We start from the raw sequence: 11784 nt of genomic DNA, 5'->3' as shown, positions 1-11784 counted from the left end.
TTAATGGAAAGCTACAAATATCTATGTATGGAGGAAGATGACAATTTATAATAAGAGAAAGGTAATAATTTATACACAAAAGATTGATGATGTGTTTTTAATGAATCGGACGAAGATCGTATAATCGTACAATAATTTAATACAAGTTTATAAGATGCTTGTTACATGATAAATGAATGCAAGACGGGAACGAATAATGATGTCTAAAAAGCGAGCTATCATGAACGAGCTTGTCATCAATCAGTCGTTCATGAAACTCTCGCTGAAGATATAATGTCTTATTCTAATTATTTAAGCACGATGCAAACGACTTATCCGCGCGTTTTCTTTTGACTCTTTAAAGCCTAAATTTTTTGTTACGATTAATTTTGCGATTTCAATATTACTTTTAACCACTTTTACTTAAAAAAAAATAAAAATACAGATTCATTTAAAGAAATATTCTATGAAATATCTATAAAATGTTTTGAAATTTTGAATCTATTTAAAGAGCCAAATTAGAAAATGGTATTGTTTATCAGGATATCAATCAAGATTTCGATTATGTTACAAAAAATTCATTAAAAGTTATCAATGAAAATAAATAAACGCGCAAAGAAAATTCTCGCGATATCAACGAACAAAACGACCGCAATTCTTATTTTGGGAATTCAATTTTCTCGTTCGAGTGTATCTGATGGCGATATTGAGAGGATTGAGCAATGGGTGTTAAAATCGGCCAAGTACTGATCGGTCGAGCATAGGAAGTCGCCCAATACAAGGTCGGTTCGCTCGCGATCGGTACAGCTTCGAGTTTGGTATTGCGATGAATCTGAATTCTATTCTGGTTGGAGACGGCAGTGACGACTGGAAGTGCCTCCTTCACGACGACCGGAATCGCTTCTTTGACGAGGACCGGAAGTGCCTGCTTGGCAACGATCGGAACTGCTTCATTGACGACGACAGGAACCGATTCCTTGGCGAGGACCGGAAGTGCTTGCTCGGCAACGATCGGAACTGCTTCATTCACGACGACAGGAACCGATTCCTTGGCGACCGGAACCGCTCGTACAGCGGCGATTGGCGTCTCGACGATGGCCAGCTGTGCCGCGTCGATCTTCACAGCATCCTTGCGATTTGACCCTTCCAAGCCGAGATTTCTGTGAAGCTGAATCCGATTTTCATTGTAAGCGGAAAGATCGGAAACGAGCGAAAGCGGCTCCAACTTGACGGCGGCTGCCCCCGCTATTTGCGGCTGAACCTCGATCGTTTCTACATTGACGAGTTTTTCCGGCACCTCAACGCGAAGATTGTTATGTACCTGGACGCGACTCTGATGAGAGGTCGCCAAAGGTACCTGACTGGGAAGGATCACCGTCTCGGCAGGTTCCGACAGGACTCCGATCGTCTTGATAGGTTGAACGGCCTTCAAACGAATGTTATTGTGAACATCGACGCGGCTCTGATGAGAAGTCGCCGCTCCGGTCGATCTCGGGATCAGAGCCGAGTCTAGCAGACCATATACAGGCGCGACGATAGGCCCCGCGGCGTCGCGATTGGCCCGACCTTTGTCGGATTTTTCCTCCGGGGCTGAAAGCTCGTGGGAACTCTTCGGCGAGGCGATCGCCGCCGAGTCCTGATCGGCCTGATCTCCCTGGGAACTCGGATTTTCTGTCTGATGATCTTGATCGGTCGATGCTTCGAGACTGCGCTTCCTGCGGCTCACTAAATGCCCCTTCTCCTCCGCGGTGGCGGCCTTCACGAGTTCCTGCGGATGGGCGTACCTGGCTAACAGGACCTCGCTGGTCTCGAGCGGTGGATTACCGTCGGTAGGAAGATTTGTCGCCGCGACGCGGAAGCCGCCCTCATCCGCGACGTAGAAGACGGATTGCAGGATACCGTGCGCGTCTACGTAGCTGTAGGAGCCGCGCGTGACCCCGTCGAGACCCCGGACTTCCTCCTTGGCAGATGGGCCGCCGGCGTAACTGTACGCGTGCACCCCGGCACGCGTGTCCTGCGACTGATGGTACACCGGAAGCGGATCCGCCAGATAGGCGTAGGGCAGCAGGGTCAGCCGCGCGCTCGCCGTCACGCCAAGAATCGCGAAAACTGGAATCTGCAGAGTTCAAACAATAGGCTCTTACCTCGAGAATACGGAAGCTGACCAGCATCCAAGAGAATTTTCTCGGTACCACGCGTGGAAGTGGTACCGTCTACAATATACCGTTTACAATAAGCTTGGTATAAGAATAAAGTACCTAACATACTTCCTATATAAGGAAGCTATGTATAGGCGCAAGAATATTTTGTAATAAATTCTTTACGGATTTTTAAGATGCTTATTAGCATCATTATTAAATTGATCAATTTAATTTGAGATATTAATATTTCAACTTTAATTTGCGATTGCGTTTCAAGTCCGACAAACCGAATCGATAACGCAGTTAATGAAACTGAAAAATTTATCCGCAAAAATTTGTACATGAATATTAAGTACCAAGATTTATTTCGATCAAAAATAGGATTGTTTCTCTTAATTTATTAATCTAATTCCTATAATAGAAATAAGTCTTTTTTACTCCATCCCTTACGCTCAACCAATCACAATAAGATTGTCAACCAGTGTTACAAATATATCAAAAATTATTACAATTGCATATTTATACGCTCCTACTCTTATTACTTCTTACGCCAAACTTAATCCGTGTATTTTAGACGAACACTAAGCCATTTTTCGAAACTGTCTCCTCGATCGAGATTTACGTTCGTATGATACGATGCGATTACGGTTTTTACTCTAAGCCTGTTTAGCTGAACTTCTTCCATCTTGGAGATAAAAAGAGGAAAGATGAACCATGCAAGAAGTTTAGCTTAAAAGAACAGATCTTTTTAGCTAAACTTCTTACACGGTTCATCTTTTTCCTCTTTTTCTCTTCACGTTAGAGAAAAAAAGAGAAAAAAAAAATAAATGATACAAGAAGTTCAGTTAAAGAACAGACCTAAGAACAGATCTTCTATATATTTTATCGTGTGGATCATACCCGACTAAAATTGCAAAGCGATAATTGTACGTGTTCTATATCGATGCACTTATTGCATGCGCCTGCCGCTCGCTTATATAGAACCCCGATATTCCTATGATTGTCCTGAGTAGGATTACCAGCCATACCCTTTTAAGAGTACGTGTACTTTTTTTGAGGTCGTAAAAACTTTAGGTCATTAATTCATATCTATAAACTCATTAATTAATTTATATCTATAAATTTGTATTAAGGATGTATTACATTTTTTTTCACAAATATGTAATATTTATACTTCAAATAAACTTTAAATAAATGTATAAGAAAGTTGTGTTTATAACAATATATTTTTTAAATGTTTTTATTGTTTATTTATCTTATTTGTTATTATTTTTATTGTTATAAATTAAAATTGAAAAAAACAAGGACAAAAATTTCAATTTTTTTGTATAAGTACTTTAAGTATTCAAAATTATTTATGTGAAGAGTTTCATTGCGATTCAGAGATTATAATTACAAAGATTAAGAAGAAATAAACATTTTGTTTATTTACAGAATAACTAATCTCTGCATCGCAATGTAACTTTATATAAATCATCTCAAATGCTTAAAAAACTTGTGTAAAAAATTGAAACTTTTTTATCATTATTTTATAATACATTTCTATTAGAGCATAAATTTTAAAAATATTACTTATTAAAATAATGTTTGATCCAGATAATGAATCGTTGTTAAACTTTTCGTATTACTTTTAAATGCAATCTAGAATAATCTATACTTTTTCATAATTTTTTCATTACTATAAAAATATATATAATACATCTTTAATAAGAATTGTCAAAAAAAAAATTATGTTCTAGAAATTTTACTTTATTAAATACATTTAACGCATACAAAATTTGGCCTCCAGATCATCATCTTTTTAAAAAAAATGTACATATATACATTTTTTATTTAGATATGGTAACTCTTCCCAGGTTTAAAATCGGTTTAATTCTACGAATGATATCCCGTTACTCGATATCGCAGATTCGTCGGGAGGAATAGATACGGCAATACGTAAGAGTACGATACATTACACGTGCATTATGCGCATTCGTTCCACGGCACAGAAAATTCGGTCGAGTACGCTTTATCTCGTAACAAATGCAAATCGTAAGTACACTCGCCCTCGGAACACTCATTTTGCATGCAATCGTCGCGTCAGTGGATTTACTCGCGCAACTAGCTGGCGAACGTTCCTGGGACATGTTCTCGTAGAATACCGCGAAAATTACCGCGTCGGGAATTTCGTTCTCTCAGAGGACAAGAGAAAGAGAAGACTCCTCGCGTTCACCGCAGCGAATAGTTGGTAACGAAATATCCGATAAATTTTTACGATATCAGTAGAGGACATGGGGACAAAGCAAGCGAGTGTGGGACAGGATGAGTTTGTACTTGCACGCCGCTCTTTACGGTCTAATATAGAAAAATATGAAGAAGTGACGATGGGCCGTTCGGTAAGAAGAAAAGTGATAGAGAGCAATTCTTAGCAATGGAGCTGTAAGAAGAAGAAAAGAATCGATAACTACAATTTATATTTTCCTTTTAAACTCTCTGCGTCTCTCGATGCGAGTGCAACTTACGGCGAGTGCCTAATAGACCTAGGTTTCAGAAAACTTAGGTTTTATTCACAGATAAGACAAATAAGGAGTTGATAATTAAGAATTTCTTAAAACAATTATAATTAAAATAATTGAGTACATCTACAGAACACATTTAATAGTAATTTTACATCAATATTATAATTTCCTACTCATCATATAAACGTAATATAACATATGTTATATATAACAACTGTTAAATATTGTTAAATATAAAATTATAACATATTGATGCACAGAAAGAGCAATTTTATTAAAATAACTAAAAGTTTAACTGGATACAGATTTTAAAATAGTTTTGTTGAACCATCAAGATAATTTTCTCAGAATCAAAAATTCAAAAATCTCAAGCATAATAAACTGCAAAATGTTTTGATTCTAGCAATTAATGTACAATTAATATCTACATAATTATTTCGATGGTCCAACCAAAATTATTATCAAATTTGTATCTAGCTAAAATTTTAGATACTTCAACAAAACTGTTCTTATCTTGTTACTGTTTATGTTTTGTAGGTCAATTGTTGACTCTCTGTTACAAAGACAATATAATATATAGTATGGCATTAAACAAATTCTATTCAATGATAAATTGCACAAAATTATTAAACAAAATGATGTATTGCAAAAAAAAATTTGCTCAAATGAAAAATTTCAAAATTGTAGTTTCCAACCCACGGTTGGAATTTTAAATCTCCATGTTCATTCAAACGCACAACTTTAAAAGAGAATTCTTCGAAACTGTTGCAGTGTCTGCAACGTGTCTGGCAATTTAAGCCACCTATAAATGTTGAACAAAAAGTTGTGAAACAGTTGTAACGTTGTACCCCGCAAAGCCGGGCAGAAGTACCTTGCAAAAGGCCAGCAAAAACAGCAGGGTTCTATCCCTTTCTATGTTGATGTTGGATAAGAGTACCATTTGGCGAAGTCGCCGTAAAACGCGCGCGGTGGTCGCGCTCTCGTACCGCGGATTTTACACACGTATATTTTTCCGTGCTTTTATATCTCAGCAAAAAGCAAGTAGACCGACAGGCCTCGCGTAAGAACAACTCTTGCAAATAAATTATAACGCTCGTATATCACGCCCGCGGATCCCGCGAATATTCGCTCCGGACCGCTGCTATTTAACTCGATGTCATCTGTAATAAAGACTTTGATGTTTCACTTTTAGTATCACGCACAATAAGCCAGAAAAAATGTCTAACAAAAATTTATATACGTTCTGCGATTTTTCTTACATGCACAGGTGTAGATATAAACACATGATCTAAAAATAAATCAACAAATGCTATTTAACGAAAAATTAATGTCTTGCTAAATTATACGTTATGTTCAATATTGGAAATATCGATAATTAATTTTTATTATTTGAGTATAATTTTTATTATCTGAAAATCTTAAAAAATGCACTATTACATAAAAAAAAATTACATAATAAATTTGAGTAATTTTTTTAAAGATAATATCTAAAAATTACAATTATGTATAGCTTAAATTTATAACAATCTTGATTGCTTTGATAATTTTAATATCAATTATGCAAAATATCTAATTTGTTACAAGCTAATTCTCTTCTAGTCTACATAATACGCAATATCGAAATGTCTACTTTTAGGGCTTAAAGAAATAAGATTAAACGTTTAGATATTAGATGAACTGAAGTTCCTCAAAACGGAAAAATTCATAAAGAGACTTCTGAACTGAAGGAAGGATCGACAGTGCTTACCAAGGCCTGCATCGTGCTCGGTGTGTCTCTGCCGACCTCCTTGCTGGCTGAAGAACTGTCCGGGCTGTGCACCTTACTCGCGATCTGGTTTTGACTTATATACGTGGCGCGAGCCGTGCGGGATGTCTTCGAACCAGGAACCTGAGGAACCGCCGAAGGACAAGGCGGATCCGCTTGCCGAGACAGAATACGTCGATCCCGGATCGCATCAGTCGATCCTAAGTTCTCAATAAGCCCATCGTGCTGTCTTCGGCATGGTAATATCGTTCGCACGCGTCGTAAAGGTGAGAAAAGTCGACGTACCGGCTTGCTCTTTGCGAAAATGAACGACGGAGGTGTCTCGTTTCTCTCTCAAGGTGCCATTGTAAAATAATGAACAAATTGACAAGCATACTGATTTACTATTCGAAAATATCAACAAATTTAATCTTCATCCTCGCATTTTTGTATTTTAATTTATTCACCTTTCGATTTATACATTCTTCTGTTTATTCATTTCTAAAAGAAGACTCTACAGCCCATTTGATTCGAGACTAATTACAATGGGGAGGAGCGAACGTTCAATCTCTTGCAACGAATCTCCGGTAGGTTGTAATTATTCTTATAACGTGTGGCGCAGAAACTTTTACACGATACCACAATTAAGGCGTCGTCAGAATGAGGTAGGAATTGAATGAAGCGAGAACGTCGGGCAGACCGAACTGGTTCGACTTACTCGAGGTCGTTCAACGATCCCAATCGCGGAGATACGGAATTTCTTCGACTGTAATGTAAGCCCGGGCTACCGGAGGCTACGCTCAACCTCGCTTAATCTGCAATGCTGACGCACTTTAATGAGGTTCTTGCGCGAAAGCCTTGTTCCGGTTACGATGGATTCTTTACTTAGTCCATGATAATTCAAAGGAATGTAGAAACCTAAGGGAAAAAGTAGTTCAGAGAAGTCTTTCGAACTTGTCTCGCGCTATCCAGGGAGATACTTCTGCTAAAAGATCTTTTGAAAAGTAGTTCCATTAGTTTACAAGCGAGAGGATTCGCGTTCTCATTATTAATGTAATGTCATCATTATAATTGCTACGATGGTCGATCGACGTCAAGGACATCAGGATCCGCTCTCGGTAAATGCTGTCTCGTTTCTGCCTCGTTTTATAAATACGCGCGAGTACGTATTTGCTTTTGAGATGAAGCTTGTTCCTTAGGTTTAATGCACGCGGTTTAATAAAGCGCATACCGAATCGAAACTCATACATGTCATAAGTTTGCGAACAGGATCAAGTAACATGCTTTTAATTTTCTTGATGGTGCGCCAGGGGAGGAGGCTAGAGCCAGACTTGTTGCTCTTATTGCTTCTTCTACCGTGGAGCACCGTACATTTAAGAAACCGCGTATTTATACCAGCAACAAGTTCGTAAAAGGTTTGCATATAGTGTCTTCCTGACGTCTGCCCATTATTCTTTATTACACTTGCAATAAATTATATACAACAAATATGTTTAAGCGTGTATAATTAATCATAATAAGGTGAGGCCATTTCGAACATGGTGCAATTTTGAATAAAATAAAATTTGAATCCAATTTCGAAGTTCAAGTTTAGCATCGTAAATGTAGGTGATTTGGGACAGTATAGGTAACTTGGGACATGTATTTTTGTTAAATTTAATTGTGATACCTATCTATGAGCCTCTAAAGAAAGTTTAAGTTTTAAATTTTCTTTAATGACTCGTGAATAAATACCACGAATTTAACGAAAGTACATGCTGTCCCAAGTCACCTACATTTGCGGTAACCCTAACGTCATCAAAGATATCAAAGGTATCACCTTAGATAGAAAAAATAAATAAATTTGAATCTAGAAAATTAAGTATAAATCTTATTTTGTTCAGAATTATATCATGTTCGAAATTATTGTATTACTTTATTCTACAATAAAATTAAAGCGACACACAAACGCTTCTTCAGACACGTTAATATACGAAATGCTCAGAGATCTTCAGATCTTTAGGATCCCGTATTGTCAGATTTATACGGCTAAAGATCAGCAAGAATAATCCACCTATTTAAGAGAATTCGAGTTTTTATTACAAAAATACAAATCAAAGGCGCAAATCTGAGATCCTTATGGATAATTTGCCTGTGAAACGTGACCCGGCACGTTTTGCTTCTTCCTCCGTAGAATCGCGATTTATGCGCGCGATTAGAAGCGAGATCGTGCCTGACGATCGCCGGCAGTTGCGATTTTTCAATCGCGAGAGACTCTCAATTGGCCTTGATCAGGGCCACGATCAGGCCACGCGTTCGGCAGAATTGTTCGCCTGCTATGGCCTTTTTACCACGCCGGAGACCGCAGACGTCCAGGAATCCCTCCTCTAGCACAATAAAATCACACAACCCTCGTCCTTGGCGGTGCCGGCGTGATGACCCGGACTCACGCGTGTACACGCAGTATGATATTCACGCATGCCTCGAGCGAGTATTATAATGACATAAAGGGTTGGCGCAGGGAATCAACCTGTCCACTGCTGCAATGTGTAAACCCGACATTACGAGCATTTGCATATATCTTGTTTCTCTAAAAACAGCACAGGGCTCAAATAGGGCTGTTATGTTTGATTGTTTTCAAAGATTCGAATTTTTTCGAAGCTACAAAATTAACCCGAATTTATTTAGGAAATACAAAAAATATTGTTTAAAAAATTAATTAATATATACAAGATGTTTCTGAAATAACGCCCACTAATCATACAGTACTATTCCTAATAAAAAAATTGAATCGAAAAGTCCTCCATCATTTTCCAATTTTCATAATATTTTTTTTTAATTACCCAATGAGCAAAATGTTTAAAATTGACGTGTAAGACAACTTTGAAGTATCTTTAAGAGTCATCCTTTAAGAAACTTCAAAATATTTCACAAAGAACGCTGAAGATATCTTAAAATTGTTTTATACATCGATTTTATGTGTTTATTTAGTAACGTTTAAAAAATTAATATCTCGTTAACTATTGCGAAAATTGCAAAATGGTACAGAACTTTCCGACTGAGTTTTTTAGAAATAGGACAGTATGATTAGTGGACGTTATTCAAAAAACACCCTGTATAAAAAAATATAATATTCTTAAAAAATTTGGAAATATATTAATAATATTATAACTTGAAATATTATGTATTAATAATTATTTAGATTCGATATATATGCAAATACAAAGGGATAAAACTAAAATAAAACAATCCAATTAAGAAAATTAAAAAGTAAAAAAAAAATTTATTCTTAAATGAATGAACAAAACAGTAATAAATTAATATGAATATTTTGACTTCACTAATTATAAGTCTTCATGAGCATAAAACAAAAATAATAAAAACAGAAAATCGAGATAAGGTTCTAAAATCGATAATTAAACTTATATATTTTTTAATAAAAATTACACAAAAATAAACAATTACAGCATAAAAAGAGAAAGCAAAAAAGCTCCATTTTTAGAATTCCAAAGAAAAATATCTCGCTTAATAATTTCAATTTTTATTGAAAAAAGAAAAATGCGAGATTTTTTTATATGTAATTTAAATTAATTCTGTTTTCTGGTTGATGCTTTCCTAACGCTGAAATCGTTACTTAATGAGATTCGTATCTCGCAATCGAGTAACTCGATTCCGAGCGTAGAGGAGGAAATTTCTCATTCTTCTGGTCATCGGCAATATTATCACAATGAAAAATCGGAATGTAAGAAAACGTGGGCGGGTATAGTATCCGCGGAATATCGCGTTCGATCTCGGCACAACGGACTGGTACTCGTGCAAATTTTTTCGTTATGCCTAGCGCGCAAACACGATATAAATAGGGGAACGTTACGATAAGCAGGAAATACAACTTCCATAATACGATGGTCAGTTACCTGCGTATTATTCTGAATTTCAAACAGCCACAGGAACGACGGCACTTAATTCACGCCCAAGCGCACGTGCGCATCGACATCACCGATTTAGAGTCAACTTTTAATATCGGCGCGAGACTCCTTATATGCTTGGCTTTTAAGGGAGCGATCGCGGCGTCGATTCAACCACGGAATCTCGCCGCGTCTTCCAATCCGGATGCTGGGCTCTCTCTTGAGAATGTCCCGTGTAGAATTCTCATGAGACGCGACGCGTTTGTTTGTCAATATCTAAGCATCCCGCTTCCTCATTCCTCCCGGCGGGCACCGTTTTGCGGGGCTAATCCGACGAGACACGCCTTGCGAGTGAGTCCAAGCGCGAGCGAGGTAAACGGCGAGCCGTGACCTTTCAGATGGTTCTTCTCGCTTCCGGTCATCGTCCGCGCGAATCTTATTCTTGCGAATGCGACGAGACCGTGGGCGCGGATCTCGTCCGCAAGATTCGTTCTCTATTTACCGCTACCAGCGACAGCAGCAGCATCACGTGGGTGAGAAATACCGAGGCGCGTTGGCATCCGTAGGCGAGGATAGTCCGCGAAAGCGTGGATAATCAGGGAATAGGCTCCCGCATGTCGGCGCGAGCATCGAAGGCCGAGAAGACGAAGAGGACGGCGAGGAAAAAGAAAACGGCAACGAAAAATAAGGGGAGAAGGAGATCGCGTACTCTATCGAGGGCGAAAGGGACGAAAGACAATAATAGTCGCGAACACGGTCGGCAGAAATACTCGATTACTCGCGCGCTTGCTCCGCGCTACTCTTCTCCGTGTGCTGCACACCGTAGGTCAAGGCACCTCTTATTTCCTTAACCCTTCGCGATTCAGCGTGACTTCAAAGTAACGTACCGACCGACGGGACTCTTCCTTTTCTCCCTTCCTTCCCCCTCCCCTCTCTCCTCTCTCTCTCTCTCTCTCTCTCTCTCTCTCTCTCTCTCTCGCTCGTTTTTTTTAGTTGCAACAATATGTAGAAATTTATGATCTCATCGTTGTGAAATTATTGTAATGATACGCAGCGTAATTATGTACACTCCAGACCAAAAGTTCGGAAATACTTTTTAAAATGTTTTTACAATTGTTCTATAAAATATCCATAACGATGTGTTTTTCTGACAATAAACGTTTAAATCTAATAACTGTTATTTGAAGAATTATTGTAAAAAATGAAATATTGGAATATTTAAATAACTTCAAAAATATTAATTTGTAAAAAATGTTTCCAAACTTTTGGTCTGGAGTGTACGTCTGCAAAGTTCGACGATTCCAAATGTCAAAAGAGGAATTACTTGTGTATATAAATTATCCTTCTTCGCTCAATGTAATATTCGGTAAGAGAAAATGTATTTTAAAGAAACAACACTTCTCGTCTCAGAACCTGATTATTTCTCATTTTTCCTTCAACTTGATATGCTATCTCTTCTTTCGCTTCATAAACTTCAAACATGAAAATTAATACTTCAATTTTTAATCTTCAAATTAGAATTTTTCTTTACTCGA

General features: G+C 37.7%; 1 protein-coding gene across 1 annotated transcript; it reads right to left on the bottom strand.

Annotated features, from left to right (window-relative positions):
* Nucleotides 1-426: 426 nt before the first annotated feature.
* Nucleotides 427-6452, bottom strand: LOC108748256. The gene is made up of 2 exons (XM_018486292.1): nucleotides 6369-6452; nucleotides 427-2095 (listed from the first exon to the last, which is right to left on the bottom strand). The coding sequence occupies exons 1-2, from the start codon at nucleotides 6378-6380 to the stop codon at nucleotides 638-640; spliced, it is 1470 nt and encodes a 489-aa protein (XP_018341794.1). The 5' UTR covers nucleotides 6381-6452; the 3' UTR covers nucleotides 427-637.
* Nucleotides 6453-11784: the final 5332 nt, after the last annotated feature.

This window comes from Trachymyrmex septentrionalis, unplaced genomic scaffold (genome assembly GCF_001594115.1).
Source record: "Trachymyrmex septentrionalis isolate Tsep2-gDNA-1 unplaced genomic scaffold, Tsep1.0 scaffold22, whole genome shotgun sequence".
NCBI classification, from domain to species: Eukaryota; Metazoa; Arthropoda; class Insecta; order Hymenoptera; family Formicidae; genus Trachymyrmex; species Trachymyrmex septentrionalis.
This window is presented reverse-complemented; position numbering and strand designations above follow the sequence as displayed.